Here is an 18790-nt window from a genome sequence, read left to right as displayed (position 1 = left end):
CACCAAAAACTGTGGGGACCAATTTTTAATTGGGGAGTGTTAGCTAAGCAGCTCACCGCAATATTGGGGCAAGGAAGGAGACCCGCAGCCTCCCTCAAAACAGAACAGGATTTATTTTAACAAGATTGAACTTAAAAAACAAAACAAAACACAAACAGGATCAGTAGGATCAAGGGAAAGGAAATAAAATGGGGGAAGGAATCAGCTGAGAATATGCAGCAGAACTCCTGTTGCCTTTCAGCATCCAGCTAGAATGCTGAATTCTCCTCCCCCAGTCCCAGAAACACCCCACACAGTCCCCAGCCAATTGGCTGGCCGCTCTGACAGTCATGTGACTGTCCTCACTAGGCTTCCAATCATTATAATTTTGCCAGGCCAATGTAGGCATCTGCGAGTGGTGATGATGTGAGGTGCCAGTGCCATGGCAACGGCTACAACCAGTGGGTGGAGCACCGTTCGGTTTTTGGAGCCCCAGGCCAGAGTGCGCAGAGGCATAAAAACCTTAAATAACAATGAATTCTTTACACAGGGAAGAGAGTGAATGCTTTCATAATAGAAATATGAAACCTGGGAAGAAGGGCAGGTCTTACCAGGAAAGATAATGAGTTTGGTTTTTGACATGTTAAGTTTTAGGGGCAAATGGGAAATTCAAGTGGAGATGTTCAGCAGAGTTTTGGAAATGTGGAAATGGAGTTAGGGGCATGATTAGTGCTGCTCTTTACATGATAAATTAGGGAGTCATGAGTTTAGAGGTAATAATTAAACTATTTGAGTGGATAAAATTGTCTAAAGAGAGCAAAAGGTGATAGAACCTTGACTGGCAATTAAAGGGTAGAAGGAGGAAGATGAACCAACAAAGGGAAGGCTCAGATAGGTAGGAGGAGAACCAAGAAATAACATACCCTGGGAGAGAGTATCAAGAAAGTAGTCAAAGATATGAAATGCTGCAAAAAATAAAATAAATAAATAAAATCAAGGAGAATGAGAAGTGAGACACAGCTACTAGATTTGGTAAGATGTAATTGGTAACTTTGGAAAGAAAGATTTCAGTGGGGAAGGGAGTTGGAAGTCAGGTTTCAAGGAGCTGAGTGAGTGGCAGCTGAAGAAATGAAGGCAGTAAAGAGGTAGGTGGGTAGGTAGGCAGATAGGCAGATAGATTGATTTCTTTGGTGTGGGCTCCTTGACAATTGCTTCTAGCATACTGAGAGATTGGTGGAAGGCTTAGGACAAGAATAAAGCAGAATAAAGCATGAATGATCTCTAGTGCTGGCTGGAGCACTCATATCAAGAAAATCACAGATCCAGATCCATTGAATTGGCTATTTTGTTTCCTAATCATGATATTAGAAGGTTTAGACTTGCTTTTTAACTTCACCATACCAATGTATTAAATTGACTAATATTAATATTAGCTACTCTAATAGTTAAAATTTAGAAGTGAAATGTTTTCAAACTGTATACAAAAACACCAGGAATAGACGTTTGAGGACATATAATCGAAGCACTTTTCTTCTTTTTTTTTAAAGTGAGGCAATTGGGGTTAAGCGACTTGCCCAGAGTCACACAGCTAGTAAGTGTTGAGTGTCTGAGGCCAGATTTGAACTCAGGTACTCCTGACTCCAGGGCGGGTGTTCTATCCACTGTGCCACCTAGCTGCCCCATCAAAGCACTTTTAAATGGGAGAAAAGAAATTGTGTACTACAGAATAGATCTGGCAAAGTTTTGAGAGCAATAAAGAATAAACAACGCCAGGGAAACAAATAGATACTATGAGTCAGAGATTACTGTGATACACTATGACAACATTAAATAATCATGTTGACTTGATTCACCTCATAATAGATAACAAAGTGCAGTAAAAAACTGTTATAAGAAGGGAGTCCTTCCTTGATTTGTAAATTTGGGATTAATCATTGAATAATTCAGAGTAAAAATGTAATAATGAACACATATTGAAAGTTAAATTACTCTTGGAAAAAGTATGAGTTTTATTGTTTACTGTAATCAGGTTTCTAAACAATAGTACCATTAACAAAAAGACCATAGTATATGCTTCATAACAAAAATGTATATTCCAACATGAATAGAACTTCTACTTTGTAGAATTTTCAGAGATGTAAATAATGAATTATTCAGTAGACCAAACTACATAAAAAGAAGCTCTTGAAATAGCTCTATCAGAAAAAAGACAACAAAGTTGTCATCTCTCAATTATTCAGAATTAAAGATTTTTTAAATGGCAGTCTTCCCTGAAACATATCAAAGTTTCTTTTGTGAGGCTGATTAAGTTACAACGTCTGGTCCTCAGTTTCATTACCAGTAAAATGAGAAGCTTGGACTAGATTACAATTATCTTTATAAGGATCCTTCCATATGTAGGATTTTCTCCTTCTGTATTTTCGTTTTGCACCTGTTTATATCTCCTTGTAAAAATTCAAATTATATAACTATTTTAACTACGTACAACTGTATAAATCAACATTCATAAATTCTTTCAAATGCAGTAGAAAATATTTCCTTTACTGTAGACATTAAAAACTAATCCTAAGATTTTTTTTAAATCTTAAAATGATTTTCCGCTTTATTTTTTCACATTTGTAATAATTTCTTAAAGATTAAGAATATTACTTAAATGGGTTCTCGGGTAAAGAAAAGAAGCTGTAGACAACAAAACAAAATAAACTGATCCCTTTGAGACTGTATGAGGACTTTTTTGTTTATATGTACTTGAAAATATTAAAACTCCAACTCAAGGGCTTTGAAAGAATTGTCATAACTGTACTGAATCTATATTAATCCTTTTATTCCCACTTTGGAGGGAAAAAATACAGGAATTCGTTAACATCCAAGCCTACCATCTGGCAGATAAAGAGAAAAACAAAAAACAAAAGCTCGGTTCCTAGAATTTAGCTCTGTCTAAACATCCTTGCTTACCTCCAAAGGGCTAAAAATATTCTGAGTAAATTAGCTGACATATGAAAGGTCAAGAATTATCAACTATAGCTATAAAGAAACGACTGGTCCATCTGCTTCCTCATTTACCCACCTCTGAAGTCAAGACTTTTTCCAGGGCCCTCAAGTTTATACTTCAAGGGAATCAAGTTAAATGGCCTTGGAGAGATCAGGGCTTGCTAACGCGACCCAAGTAGCCTCGGGCCGCCCTTCTAGGCTGGCTTCCCTCCACTTTTCTCCTCTTTGTCTCTTCTCGACTCCCCCACCCCTACTTGACTCTGTCCACCCCCCCCCCCCCTCTGACTCGTCCTCTTAATGCCTTTTCTCCCTCCTCCCTTGCAACCAGTTCTAACTAGGGCGGGTCAAATGAACCCAGGTGACCAGAGTGTGTCACTTGGCGGCCCCTCGCCACGTTTTCCCTTCCCTTATCTCTTTCCCCAACCAGGGGACACTCGAAGAAACGGAAGTGGGGAGGTGGCGGGGGCGGGGGAGGAAGGGTTGGAGGGGTGGGGCTGGTGGGTCCAGTGGTGACTTAGTGGGAAGGGACCAGATACAACACCTGAGGAGCGTCAAGGGGAGGGGACAGGGGCAGGGGGCAGGGCCTAAACTCCAGCCAACTACAAGGGAGCCGGGGGAGGGGAGGGGTGGGGAAGGGACTCTATCCCCCTGGAAGAGGAAGAGGAGAAGGCTGGCTAGTGACTCTACCCGTGGAACCGGTCGGGCAGGTGGGGGTGGGAGCAGGGGGCCCATAGTCCTGAGGGAGGGGTTCGGAGAGAGGCGGAGACAAAGTTGGTAGGGCTGGTCCTGGTGTGGCACCAGACACCCGCCCCAGACTCTCTTTGCCCCTGGGGGAGTTGGGCACATCTCTGGTCCTCTTCGTTCTCACCTCTGGTTCTCTTTCAGCTCGGAGCCAGGTGACCTTCCCTCCTAGCCCCTCCCAGCCCTGAGGGCACGAGACCCTCCCACTCTCCCCGGCCCGACCCTTCGTGGGTGCTCGAGTCGGTCGGAACCACTTTGACTCTCCTACGAGCCCGAGGAGCCCCGTGCCCCTGCTCCCCCTTAGCTCGTCCGGCGCGCTCACCATGGCTCTCCCCCGGGCTCTTGCGCTCGGGCTGCTGCTTGCGGCCACGGCCGTGGCGGTGAGCTCGGCTGAGAAAGGTGAGCGGGAGGAGCAGGCTGGGGGCGGCCGGGGATGCTGGGGCGGCGGGGGGGCCCGGGGATGCTGTGGGAGTCGTTGGGGCTGGCCCGAGAAGCCACGAATGACCGTCGGCGTTGGGCAGACGTGGTACTTAGTGACCTGAGAACTCGGAGGGGGGGGGGTGGGAGGCGGGGGATGTCCGGCTGCAGCCCAAGTGCCCGTGGCTGTCTTTGTCCCCCGGGGAAGGGGCCAACTTTGGTATTCGGTTCCTGCCCTGAGCTTCGCCTCCGAGACCCCCGCGTCTCTTGTTTCTCAGGAGATTAAGGACGAGTGAGGGCCTAGAGAAGGGACCGGACTCGGAAGGATGGCTTGGGACTGTGGGGGGCGGCACGGGGATGAGTACCCGGGTTATGGCAAGTCTAGGGTAATGGGACCTGGAGAGGGGTCCTCGGTGTTGTTCTTTGGCGGGACACTTGTGTGTGTGTGTGTGTGTGTGTGTGTGTGTGTGCGCGCGCGCGCGCCGGATCGTCCACCCACCCTCCCACCCCGCCGACTCTGCCCCTTTCTCTTCTCTCCGCGTCCCTTTCCATTCCCTCTTCTCCACACAATGGCGCCCCTCTCCCTATTGCGGGCCGCTGGCTACTTCTCCGGGTGTAGAGAGATCCCTTGGGGAAGCGGGGGTGAGAGAGAGCGGGAACTGGTCAGTGGCCCTTGGCTGGGCTGGGGCTGGGGCCCCGCCCCACCCCTCGGGAAGGCTGCCTACCTGTGCTAAGGCCCGGATGAGGGCCGGGGAATGGCGTAACAGGTGACTGCGTTGAAGCCCCCTCGCTCTGCTCTACACCTGCATGCTACTGGCTCCCGCTCCCTTCTTCCTCCTATACATATGCACTGTCGAGGAGCAGGAAACAAGTTACATAGACACTTCAGGGAAGGAAAGCTTTCTAATCTTGACCCATCTTTTTGTTTCCGTCTGAGACTGAAAGGCCTTAAATGAGTTTCCTGTTATTGGAAAGATAGAAAACAAATTTCCTTTAAGTGTAGTTGGATGCTACATTCCATTCTTCAGGACAGTTGCCAGCTAACTCTGTTTTTAATAGATGGGCTGCAATAATTTTCGTTCTAGTTGCAAATAGATTAAGAAGCCTTTTCTGTCTTGCTTAATGCAAGAGTCTTCCCTCTGTTGATTTGTCTATTTGTCCTGCATATCCTTTGCTTGTACATAGTTGTTTGCAAGTTCTCCCATCTCCCAGCTCCACCTCCTTGAGAGCAGGTTAGATTTTTACTTTCGTTCTATTATGTTTTTCACCTTTCTGTCCCCAGCACTTAGCACAGTCCCTGGTACATAGTAGGTGCTTTACGAATGTTTGTTGGTTGACTGCTGGATATAAAAGCAATTTTGTCAGAGAGACCATTTGCCCTTTCTTTAATGAATCAAATAATTTTTGGACTGGAGTGGGGGATTCTGAAGGGAAGGAAGAAATAACTTGGGTTGCTATATATTTTGTAAAGGTTGGTTGTGTTTGAAGATAAAAATTGAATTGGGAATCAGTGAAATGACCCATTGTCCAGACAAGTCAAAAGAAAATTTTGGAACCAATTTTTCTTGTCATTTAAAGCTGTCATGTATTGGGTACTTGGGTAGAATTTCCAGAAACTCATTTAACTGGAGCCACTAGAATTGTCCTTGGGGGGAGTATTTATTATTGTTGCTGCTGAATTAACTGGAAGGTATAAGATTAATTTTTTTCCCCCTTTCCTAGCTTGTTTCTGTGAAAAAAACAAGCTAACAAACTGCACTGAAATATCACCTGATGAATGCCGATGTCAGGCAATTGGTTCACCAAATATAATCACCTGTTCAAAACGTGAGTTTGGTTTAATTTTCTGGCATTAACTTTATTTTGGTATACTAATTTGGTTAGTGAAATCTAGTAGAGACCATTTGTAAATACTGATCAAACCAGCATGTCAAAAAATTTGCTGAGAAGCGTATTACTTGTCTTGTTTATGCTGGGATATTTCATGTCAGTTGTATGAGCTTCTGCATGTAACTATCCACATTTATAGGTTCTAGTTCCACTTGGGCAATGCAGCTCCTCCCTTCCTCTTTGTCTCTCTTTCTCCTCTCCCTTCATTCAGACAAGGAATCCCACCCTTACCTCGGGCCCAAAGGATTATAAATTTTGATCTCTGAAATCTCACTATATATCTTAGGGTTTATGGGCTAGAGTTTGAGTGGGGTTTTTTTTGTTGTTTTTTTTTGGGGGGGGCGGTTTGTTTATTGTTTTAAGGACCACATCTGAAACCCAAATCACTCTGGCTTTCATTGATTGGCCAGCCATAAGTAGGTCCTAACACAAACCTCACTTGGTGATTGTTTGGATCCTGATGCCTCAGAGTGAGCATAAATAGAAATTATTTTTGTTTTGGCTAGAAACCCTGAGGATCTTTCCCTCCTAGATTGTGTTTTTTTTTTAAACTAGGTAAAAGAGGCCATTCTTTGTTTCTTTTCTTACCTAGCCTTAGTCACTGAATGAGTATTACCTCGGTCAAACTGAGACCTGGGAAAGATCTTAGTTTAAAAAGGCCAAGACCTACCATTGCTTTGGAGTCAAATCCAGTCTTCCTGATCTATATCTTGCCACTGGACCCCAGATGGCTCTGGAGGAGAGAGTGAGGCTGGCGACTTTGCACAGCCCTCCCTAACTTAAATCCAATTCACTTGCAAGTCATGACATCACCTTCCTGATGTCATGGTCTTCTTTGAACACAAAGGACAAACAACGAATGATGTACTTTAAAAAAAAAATCTATCCACATTTATTGGTAATGTGGCTTTTTCCAGAATGTGAGAAGTGCAAATTTAAGGCTGTGTACTTGTCTAGGGTTAGAATATTTTTAAAATTTCTGACACATAAGGAATTTAGACCCTGGGAAAGACTCCTGCCGCCCCCCCCCCACCCCATTAAATATGAGGAAACAGAGCCAGTGACTTACAAGTCATACATGTAATAAGTGACAGATCCATGTCTTCTTAATCCTAGTTCACTTAGCTCTTCTTTGTATCATGCTACCTGCCCTGGGAATTTATCCTTTCTTGGATTCAGTGATTATGAGTTCTTGTCTTTATTAACTTTAGAGCAGTATAGGTTCTTAATGGATATTATTTATGGACAAAAGGTATTAAAGCTGATTTTGAATTCTTTTTTGGGAAGCCACTCTTATTTTTAAGTTTGACGATGATCTCTTTCCCCAAAGTGGCTACAAAATGTTTGGTGATGAAGGCAGAAATGACTAATTCAAAGAGTGGCCGGAGGAAGAAACCAGAAGGAGCTTTTAAGGATAATGATGGAATATATGATCCTGATTGTGATACCCATGGTCACTTCAAAGCTCGCCAGTGTAATGGCACTGAACTTTGCTGGTGTGTGAATACAGCTGGAGTAAGAAGAACAGATAAGGATACTGAAATATCATGCAGTGAGCTAGTAAGGACATAGTAAGTTTGTTTGCCTTTATTACGAATATTCATACTTTTCAGATAAACTCCTTATCTATGAATTATAATAGCAATGTTTTGTACCTAAAATTTTGATGGTAAATATGATAGTTAATCTAAAAGTATTTAGGTTCATTTGTTGGTTTAAAGGAAATTTATATAGTACTGCTATTATATTTAGAAGTGGGAAAATTTTAGTGGTAGATTCACTGAAAATTGAAAGTTTAAAAAAGTATAAGGAAGTAATTCAATTTATTTTTTATTACAGTTGGATCATCATTGAACTGAAACACAAAACAAGAGAAAAACCTTTTAATGGTACTGTCTTAGGAAAGTAAGTCTTATTAAAGTCTATCTGTACTGTTGGCGCATATTTAAGAGCTTAATAAATGTTTTTTCATTCATTCATTAAGATGCTCAAGTATTTGTAAAATGAAGCCTTTGGACTGAATCATCTTTAAGATCCATTCTAGCACTGATGTTCTGTATTTACCAACTGGGGTTGGTGTTTAAAAACTTCTACCTTTAGGTTGTTCTATAGGATACATACAAATAATTCTTATACATAGACTGTTTACAATACTTGTAAAAATTAAAGGTAGCATCTTTAACAGGTTAATTTAGCAAGCATTTTGATCTTGGAGAACTATAACTATTTTGTTATGTCCAAAAATATAGTGCTTCTTGTAACTTTGTATCATGAAATAGCTGTTTTATAACAGATTTTTAATTCTTACAGTGCCCTCAAACAGGAATTTGAGCGTCGTTATGAATTGAACCAAAAATTCATCAAAGAAATTTTGGTAATATGTTTTCTTCTTATTGCAAGCCATTTCTAAAATAACTAGCTAGTTTTAGCAAATAAGTGGTACTATAGCTGGGTACAGTGGATAAACTGCTAGATTTGGAGACAGGAAGACATGGATTCAAATGTTTCCTCTGACACTTAAAAGCTTTATGACCATGGGCAAGTCACTTAATGTCTCTTAGTTTTTGGTAACTAGAGAAATTCATTCACTAAGTTATAACTGACTTGCCATCTGTGTTAAGCACTTTACTAATGTGAATTTTGTATTTTTTTTAGCTTTGATTTCCATACTTTCTTTATACCTACAAAGTATAGTGATTTTTATCTCCTTGTATTTTAAATAACATAATATATATTTGGGGGAAAACCTGGACAATTGAACTTGATTAGATAGAAATATTTTCATGAACTAATGATACAGATAACCAGTGAGAGAAAACTTAATACTGCTTTTCTTGCTTTTGTTTTCCATAGAAATACTCTTCAAGTATCACTTCCCTGCCTTAATCTTTGTAACACTCTGCTTCCTCTCTAGGAAATCTAGCAGCTCCTTGAAACTTGACACATCCCACCTAAGATAACATATTTTATTTGTGGTTACTAAGTACTCACTATATTCTTATTAAGGATGTATTCTAATTTAAGATTTTTTAAAGTGCTGAATCAAAGATTAATCTCTGTTCTTCCCAAGAGTATTATTTTTATAACTTCCCATCCATAGGCGAGACAATCAAAATGATCCATTCTAGGCTATTATTGAAAAATGCTTGAATGTAGTAAATATCTGAGGCAGGGGTTGAGCCCAAGTCTTAAAACGCCAAATTCAGCTCTCTATCCATTATCCTACACTGTGGGATAATTGGGAGAGATAATGTTACTCCTTTCTTTACCATCAAGTAGGAGGTGGAATTTGTATTACATTTCTTTTTAGCACTTTCCATCTGCCACACGACAATAATTTTAAATGAAAGGTGTATTACTGATCCAAATAAGCAGTTTCTGTTTATAATAATTCGTATTGTGGTAGGAAACACTGTATTTCTTTCATGACAAAAGTGTTTGTTAATTATAGTTAGATTTTAGATTTTTAGAGCCATATGTGGAATTTAGCATTTAGAACCACATGTGGCATAGTTAAAGATAACACAAAAATTCTGAATGTCCAGTAGTTAATTATTAATTATCTACTTTAGTGGAGAAGAGCAACTGTGTAAATGATTGAAAAGTCACAGAATTCAATGACAGAAATGCCAGGATGAGCACTATTATTTTGGTTGTTAATTATATTTATTTGTTATTTACTCTTTTTCTAGTATGAGAATGATATCATTACTATTCACCTGAGGCAAAATGGTACAGAGAAAAGCACTAATGATGTGGACATAGCTGATGTGGCTTATTATTTTGAGAAAGATGTGAGTATAACTGGCCAGATCATTCTGAAACACTATCAGGGCTTATTATATGATTCCATTTCAACTCTTTTTCCCTCTTGGCTATTGGCCTCATCACTATACTGTTAACAATATACCAATGATGACGAGACATCATGCGAGAAGGTACATATCAAGGACATCACACTCCTGTTGTACAAAAAGGCTTACAATACGGCATAATCTTATTTATCTTATCAGAAGTCTTCTTTTTAGGATTCTTCTGAGCCTTTTATCACTCAAGCCTAGCTCTAGTATCTCTCTCTTGTTCAAGAACCCTGATATTCAGAGAGGGAAGGGGAAAGGATCAATTAGTTTCATCCAAATTAGTATTAAAGGTCTTCCAGCTTCCTTTCTATGCTCTATTTCTTTGCATTTTTCAAAATCATCCCTTTGGGCAGCTAGGTGGCACAGCGGATAAAGCACTAGCCTTGGATTCAGGAGGATCTGAGTTCAAATCCAGCATCAGACACTTGACACTTACTAGCTGTGTGACCCTGAGAAAGTCACTTAACCCTCATTGACCCACAAAAGAAGAAAAAGAAAAACGACTGAGAAAATCATCCTTTTAATGTAATCAACTCAATCTTTTTATTATCCCCTCCCACACCAAAAAAAGTCATGGGTACTTAAAATAAGGAAATGTTCCCTGTATGAATTTACTAAGGGAATCTGCAAGTACCGTTTCACTACCTGGAATGCCATCTCCCCCTACCCTATTATAGCCTTCAAATAACTGTGTCAGACTCATTTAACTCTTAAAAACCATTCCTCGAAAAATCTTAAGCAACATCATTCAGCATGTAGGTATATACACAATTTACTATTCTGTCTTGTATTTGATCATCTGTTATATAGTGACATGTGTATGTTATGTGTTTCTGATGTGAGTTTTTTAAGGGCACAGGGACATGCTTTTGTCCTCTCACCCTCAGAGCCCACAGTGCAGGGATGGAACATGTGGGAGGCATGTGAGAAATTTTACTTATTGTTCAATTTGGTGATGAAATACTGATGGTGACCCCAGAGCTCAATCATGTTTGACAGTGGTTCTTTCTAACCTTTTTGAATTTTGCTTTTTTCCTTTCCAATACAGGTAAAAGGAGAATCTCTCTTTTATTCCAGTAAAATTAATCTTGATATAAATGGTGAGATGCTTAATCTGGATCCTGCTGAAACTATGATCTATTATGTTGATGAAAAGGCACCTGAATTTTCAATGCAAGGACTAAAAGCTGGTGTTATTGCTGTCATTGTGGTTGTAATTCTCGCCCTAATTGCTGGAATTGTCGTTGTGGTAAGTACAGTTCAGGTAAAACACCAATATTCTAAGTGATAAGTCAGAGGGTTCTATACAACAAAGTTATTTTCATGCTCCTGGGGAGTAACCATAGCAACAATACTCAATCTGACTATAAATCTTTAACAATGGATTAAAACAAAATGTATTAAAATTATATGAAAACTATTTTTCTGGTCTTGCTATGAGATAGTCACTTTCTATAAAAAAAGAAACTTTGTGCTGTGTATGTTGTAAGTAAAGAAGAGAGCTATAACCACCCTCTTCACATTTTATTTTGTTTTGCCATTAAACTGCAAATGCAAATACCTGTCAATTTCACTTACCCCTCTCCCACTTAAAATATTTTATCCCATAACAGAGAGAGAAAAAAGAACCAGACAATCCTTTTTTTTTTCTTTTTTTTGCGGGGCAATGGGGGTTAAGTGACTTGCCCAGGGTTACACAGCTAGTAAGTATCAAGTGTCTGAGGCCGGATTTGAACTCAGGTACTCCTGAATCCAGGGCCGGGACTTTATCCACTGCACCACCTAGCCGCCCCCTGAACCAGACAATCCTAAACTCCCAGATCATTTACTACTGCTAAGTAAGAGAACATTATAAAAAGTCCAAGATATTACATGATGATAATAATAGCTCACAGATAGAAGTCACACTTGCATAAAATTTGATCCTCACAATAACCCTATGAGTTTCGTGCTATTTTCCCCCATTTTAGAATTGAAGAAACCGAGGATAAGAAAGACTGACTTGAGGTTATATAGTTATTAAGTGTCTCCAGGTAGAATTTGAACACACCTCTTTCAACCCCAGATCCAGCCCTTAAACCTCAAGGAGAGGAGAAAAGCGGTTGTGTTATGTGTTTAAACTAGTGAACTAGTGAAGTAAATTCCCTCCAAGTCACATACATACATATATTATAAAGAAGTTGGGCATTGGCTCCTACAGATTGAAAATGTTGTTTATAGTATTATACCCCTTTTACAATTTTTATACAATAAAATAATTTAGATATTCTGTGGAGTTTGTGATAATAGGTTTGACTTTTACTTTAAACATGACTGTCCCCAGTTTAAAAAAAAATTGTTGTTTTTTCATTTTAAAAAGTTAGACATTGGGGCAGCAGCTAGGTGGCGCAGTGGATAGAGTGCCGGCCCTGGAGTCAGGAGTACCTGAGTTCAAATCCGGCCTTAGACACTTAACACTTACTAGCTGTGTGACCCTGGGCAAGTCACTTAACCCCAATCGCCTCACCAAAAAAACAAAAAAAAAGTTAGACATTTACTTGAAGGAATTGTAACTTAAAAACAGATTCTGTTTTTCTACCTCAGTGTTTACCTTTTTCTCAAAGGTCAGCTTAGTCTGTTATGAATTTATATTGTTCAAAATAATTAGATTAAATATTAAATCATTCATTTATGAACTCTAATCAGGTTCTTGTGCTATAATGTATTTTTTGTTTGTCTAAATATTAAAGTTTTCTAAACTTATTTAATACCTTCATTTATCTAGGTTATATCCAGGAAGAAAAGGAGGGCAAAATATCAGAAAGCCGAAGTAAGTCGATTATCAATGAAATTCATTTTAAAGTAGTATTAATAACAATAGCATGTATATAGAACTTTATAGTTTGCCAAGGACTTTACATGTTATTTTACCCTCATAATAACCCTAAGAGGTAGGTGCTATTATTTTACAGATGATGAAACTGAGGAAAACACAGGTTAAGTGACTTGTGGATGGTCACACAGCCAGTAAATATTTGAGGCGAGAATTGAACTGAGATCTTCCTGACAAGGTCTAGTGTGTCCCATTTCACTACCCAGCTGCTAAGTAACATGGTATAGTAAAATCTGGAGTCAGAGGGATTTGTTTCTTCATCTGTAAGACTGGACTAGTTGGTCTCATTTGTTAAACAACTTTCTTATGGTAAATCGGAGAAAGCTCCAGGCATACAAACCCATTCCAACTATATTATGGCCTCACTTTGAATACTGTTCTAGGAGTTTGTGCCTAATAAGAGAATGATGATGTTGTTGTCTAAATACCCTTACATAAAGCCCGAATGGAATACCTTTTATTGAATTCTGTTATAGTGTTGTAGCAATTATACTAGGATGTCCTTAGAGTTGGAGGTTCATGATATTTTGCTTGTTTAAAGAGATATATGCTATCCCTCCCCAGTAGACCCTTTCCTTGTAGGCAAAAACAAATCAGCACACTGCCTATATCTAACAGCATGTACCTCTTTCTACACAACTGGTTGTTGACTTGATAGAAGTTCTGGTCTTTCTGTATTGTTTTCCTTTGTATTTTTATGGTTTGGGGAGGGAAGATGTTCTCAGCTTTCTCTGAATTCTTTCTAATAATTTCTCATCACACAATATACCATTACGTTCATTTGCCACAGTTGAGCAATTTATTCTTTAATCAATCAATGTCTATCCATTTGGTCTCTAGATACTGTTTCTTAAACAGTGTCCCTTTAATGAGATCGAATTAATAAGCCAAAGGCGGCTAAGGTGAAATATGTTTAGCTTTAAGCTAGTGGGGAAATACTTGGAACAGAAGGACTTAATTTATGTCATGATTATTCTTTTTGGAATTATGATATATGTTCATTATAAATGCCCAAAACTGTTTGCAAAGTTTTTTCACCTATTTGGGATTAGATTTGATTTCTGATGACATCGAGACATTTGGTCTCTTAGTCATAAGTATCTTGGGATCACACATTTAGAGCTGGACAGAACCTTAGAAGCTGTTTGGTCCAAATCCTTCACTTTACAGATGAGGAAACTGAAGCAAAATGGCTTGCTTCATGACCTCACAGCAGCTGGGCTTCTTGAGTCCTCCTGACTGGTGTTTAAGGCATTATCTTTTTTCTCTAAATTCTATTAGACTGATAGTATCATTGAAGCATCATGGATCACAGATTTAGAGCTACAATGGATCCTGTTTTAGGTTTCCAAAATGCTTTACTCACGATAAGCCAGTGTTCCTTCAAATATTTTTGCCCCTATTTCACAGATAAGAAAACAGGTCCAGAGAAGTAATGTGACTTACCTATGTTCATAGGGATAGTAAATGATAGAGTTAGAATTTGAATCAAGCCTCAGATTTTCTCTATTGGAGCAGCTAGGTCGCACAATAGATAGAAGGCTGGACCTAGAGTCAGGAAGACCTGAGTTCAAATGTGACCTTCAACACTTACTAGCTATGTGACCTTGGGAAAGTCACTTAACTCCATTTGCCTTAATTTTCTTATCTGTAAAATAAGCTGGAGAAGGAAATGGCAAACCACTCTAGGATCTTTACCAAGGAAACCCTAAATGGAGTCATGAAGAGCCAGATAACATTTTAATTTTTTTTTTAATTTTTTTTTTGTGGGGCAATGAGGGTTAAGTGACTTGCCCAAGGTCACACAGCTAGTAAGTGTCAAGTGTCTGAGACTGGATTTGAACTCAGGTCCTCCTGAATCCAAGGCCAGTGCTTTATCCACTGCGCCACCTAGCTGCCCCCGCCAGATAACATTTTAATAACCGAATAACAACAACATTCCTTCTACTATACTACATTGTTTCTCAGTTACTGTTTGGATGATTTTGAAAAGTGGGACTCAGTTTTCTCATCTCTAAATTGGGAAACTTCATCTAGACAAGGTGCATTTCTATTCTAAAAATTCTACAAGTCTATAATAATTTATCTTAAACCCTCCAAGCAAAATGCTATTTCTAATATTTAAGCCTTTCATTATCATTGCAGATGGAAGTTATTGCTCTATTTTCTGAACTTTTATATTATTGCCTTATCTATTCTACTTTGGGGACATTTATGACAAATTTATTTGTGTTCAAGTTGTTTATATAGAAAGATTGGTCACATTTATGTGATGTTTTGTAGTTTATGAAGCTTTTTCTTTTTCATTTTCTCTTTTTTTTTTTTTGGTGGGGCAGTGAGGCTTAAGTGACTTGCCCGGGATCACACAGCTAGTTCATGTCAAGTGTCTGAGGCCAGATTTGAACTCAGGTCTTCCTGAATCCAGGGCTGGTGCTCTATCCACTGCACCACCTAGCTGCCCCCTGTGAGAGTCAAAATTGGATATACAGAGCATTAACCTCCCCCTTTAAACTTTCCCTTTTATATATACTTCCCAGGCCAATAAGAAAAGGAGCCTCTGAGCTTTAATCTGTGAGGGATCAATCAGGTTTTATTGCTTGGGAATTAATTAGACCACAATGGTGAAACCAATTAGGGAAATAAGGAAGTAGAAATGCAGATAGATAGTCTTAACACTAAGCTTAGGGTTTCCGTCATTAACTCACCAACCCAGTCAGTCTGCAGTAACTCAGCAGTCACCTGAAACAGAGCATGAAACACGTGCTCTGCCAGGTCCCCGGATGCCACCAGCCTGAACTCCCCATGTGTGCCATGGTTAAGTCAACAGCCAGAGAGAGTTTTCCAGTCTGGACATTGTGTCAGAAAGTACCTGCGGATTTCTGGCAGTGAATTATAAACAAATGTGTTGAGAACAATATAGGAATCTCTTAGATCTACTGGATCCAATCTGGTGTACTGTCTAGCGGCCTTGCAAAGCCTATCGTAAAATTTGTTTGGTCTGTTTTAGCCTCCTGAAGTAAGCTTAAAAACTTCTGCCAGTTTTCAGTTTTTTTAGAGCAAGATTCCATTCTCTTCAGAAGTGTTTCCCTAGCGTCTTTTAATTCTTGGAATTGCCTGTCGTTATTATAATTCCACTCTGGATCCCTGAGAGGCCATGCCACAATGGCCTGACCCTTTGTAACAAGGGCATTTCCTGCTGAGATAATATCTGCAATCTCAGTAGCCAGGGATAGTAAAGTTTCCATAAGGCAAGTAACATCAGCCCAAGTGGGTTGATATGCATTAAATATAGTCTTTAACTGTGAAATTGCAGTGTTTGGATTTTTCTCAAAACTAGGGATGATTGTTTTCCATGCATTCAAGTCACTTGGTTTAAAAGGGCTATGTTTTCTAACTTGAATTGGCGCTCCTTTTTTGGTATGTTCTATAGCTTCCTGCAGGGGGAGCAATTTCTGCTGATCTGATTCTAAAGATTGGTCAAGATCTGTTTCTGAACTTGGGTTATCTCCAGCAGAGGGAACTGTCTTGGCATCTCTCTCAACACCTGACACTTTCCCCCACAGTATAAAAATGATAATAGTGAAAATGAAATTCACACCCCCATGAAGCTTTTTCTCACAACAGCCCTGGCAGTTGTATTTTACAAGTATTATTGCACCCATTTTACAGATGAGGAAATTAAGGCTTTAGGAGCTGAAATGAATGACTAGACTTTTTATGACTAGGAAGTGACACAACTTAGATCTGAACTATTTTCTTGATTAACTGTTCAGTGTTCAGTCCACTGCGGGTTTACAACCCCTAATGGACAAGGAATATGTAATTTCATATTCCTGCAGTCCTTTGCATATAGTAGGTACATCAATAAATATTAAGATAAAATTATTCTAAACGAGAGGAACTTGGTTTCTGATGACATAACAATTTTGTTCATTTTTTTCCTCCTCACAGCTAAAGGAGATGGGTGAATTGCACAGGGAATTCTCCACATAACTACCAAAATATGAAGACAAAAAGAAGAAAAAATAGATATTGACACTGTATGTGTGGACATGGGAAAAAAGAACCCTTGACAGATCAATATCTTGTTAGGAACCACTATAACCTAAGTTTTAAAATGCAGAATGAGCATAGATTGTTAAAGAAGTGGGATTTACTTGGTACTCAAGTTGTGGGTAACTTTTAACTTTTGGCTCTCCCTATCAAAAAGTTGGACCACTACAGATTATTCAAATACACATTTTCTTAGACAAAAACTAGACTACACAGGTTTAAGCAAATGCTTTACATGGCATCAAAATTCATGCATTAAATGTTTCCATGATAGAGTTTGAATTCCACACTTTTATTTGTAAATGAAAGTTAGCTTTCAGTAATGTTTTTTGTTTGTCTTGTACATATTTTTGTCTTGGATTTCCTTAAACTTTTTTATGAACTATGAAATAAACAAGTTGTTCAAAATTGAACTTCTCATTTTTTATTTGTCCTTGTTTTAAAAAAATGATAATCAATTTCTACAAAGTACTAACCCTAAGATAACTAGTAAGTTGTAATATTGTTCAAACATCTGAATGTCAGAAATGAATGATGTGCTTCATAGACAAACTGGAGTTTTTGCTGTGCATAACATCCTTTTGTTTTGTTTTTTGTTTAAAAACAAAAGTAACAATTTTCAAGAAATGACAATCGGAAATGAACCTTAAAGAAGAATTTAAGGGAAGGGGTTTCTGAGACTTCATATAAGTGTTTTACTGCATGACATTTTCTTCAGACCTTTGTTAATAAACAACTCTTATAAAAATATAGCTGACTCCCAAATTATCTAGGGTAGATTGTCCAGATTACTGACCTCCTTACATACTTTGTTTTTGCTCTAGGAAAGATTTTTTTAAAGCAAGATATTTTAGTAGCTTCCACAAGTATTATAACATTTGGGAAAGCAGAGGTAAGTGAATAATTTAACCTTAGAATCAGTACGGTGTAAATCTGATCATCTGGTACCTTAGAAAAGGTGTCAAATAGGTTGAATACTAAATATTAGATTCATTAGATGGTAGTGGATTTAACCCTGAATACTATCTGATTAACCATAAGGGAGATCAAGGAGCTTTTGCTCTGTCAACTAGGAAATTTCTACAAAGGAAGTAACTCTGGAACAACCCAAATCAATTTACAACTGCATGCCCTGTGGATAACAATATAACAATAGACACAAATTAAGGATGAAAGCCATCAAACTTATCAATGATAAAATAATTGAATTTCAATGTATTTAGTTATGCCTTGACATTAAATCTCCAACAAATTCTGTTGGTAATAACACATTTATACAACTCTAAAGTTTACAGAGTACCCCCTCTTTCCAGATATTTGAGGTAGGTGGTATGAGCATCGTCTCAAAGATGAGGAAATGAGTTAATCCAACACCATACAGGGAACCCAGTTCTGATTCCAAGTTAGGTACTTTGGCAATCCTACCATATTGCCCGTGTGTGTGTGTGTGTGTGTGTGTGTGTGTGTGTGTGTGAGTGAGGCAATTGGGGTTAAGTGACTTGCCCAGGGTCACACAGCTAGTAAGTGTCAAGTGTCTGAGGCCAGATTTGAACTCGGGTCCTCCTGAATACAGAGCCGATGCTCTATCCACTGTGCCACCTAGCTGTCCCACTATATTGCCTTTTAAAAAAATATTTTGACTACCGGTTTGAAATTATAATTTAGAATTAGCCATTCCTTAGGTCCCCATCCATAAATAAGAGTTCAGCTTATTATGCACTCCAAAAAAACAGTTTAGTCAGTTTTAGTATTGCTGCCTGAAGGGTAAGTAAAATTGTAACCTGACAAGTTAATGTTTCTGATATAATGTAAGTGTATCTTAAAAAGCAACAGAATATAAATGCAATCTGCACCCAGGACAGCTAGGTGGTGCATTGGATAGAGTGCCAGACTTATCTTCCTGACTTCAAATCTGGCTTCAGACACTAGCTGTGTGATCCTGGTCAAGTTACTGAACCCTGTTTAAAGATAAGGAAATTGCAAACAT

General features: G+C 38.9%; 1 protein-coding gene across 2 annotated transcripts; it reads left to right on the top strand.

The window, feature by feature from the left end:
• The first annotated feature begins 3559 nt into the window (after positions 1-3559).
• Positions 3560-16806, top strand: EPCAM (epithelial cell adhesion molecule). Of its 2 annotated transcripts, XM_043985556.1 has the most exons (10): positions 3560-3677; positions 3856-4110; positions 5851-5955; positions 7349-7589; positions 7858-7923; positions 8329-8392; positions 9711-9812; positions 10927-11127; positions 12643-12687; positions 16702-16806. In XM_043985556.1, exons 2-10 carry the CDS (start codon positions 4035-4037, stop codon positions 16741-16743), a joined length of 942 nt encoding a protein of 313 aa, XP_043841491.1. In that variant the 5' UTR covers positions 3560-3677; positions 3856-4034; the 3' UTR covers positions 16744-16806. The 2 variants fall into 2 exon arrangements, with proteins under 2 accessions (XP_043841491.1, XP_043841490.1); XM_043985555.1 differs by lacking the exon at positions 3560-3677 and having other exon boundaries at positions 3713-4110.
• The last annotated feature ends 1984 nt before the right edge of the window (positions 16807-18790 follow it).

The sequence above is a fragment of the Dromiciops gliroides genome, chromosome 2 (assembly GCF_019393635.1).
Source record: "Dromiciops gliroides isolate mDroGli1 chromosome 2, mDroGli1.pri, whole genome shotgun sequence".
NCBI lineage: Eukaryota > Metazoa > Chordata > Mammalia > Microbiotheria > Microbiotheriidae > Dromiciops > Dromiciops gliroides.
The sequence above is the reverse complement of the archived record's forward strand: the minus strand, read 5'-3'. Positions and strand labels throughout refer to the sequence as shown.

Bases quoted from the DNA above. Each gene is read 5' to 3' on its own strand.
- EPCAM (XM_043985556.1), top strand. From the start codon at position 4,035: ATGGCTCTCCCCCGGGCTCTTGCGCTCGGGCTGCTGCTTGCGGCCACG. The intron at 4,111-5,850 runs GTGAGCGGGAGG...CCCCTTTCCTAG, and splicing joins GGTGAGCTCGGCTGAGAAAG to CTTGTTTCTGTGAAAAAAAC. The intron at 12,688-16,701 runs GTAAGTCGATTA...TCCTCCTCACAG, and splicing joins CAAAATATCAGAAAGCCGAA to CTAAAGGAGATGGGTGAATT.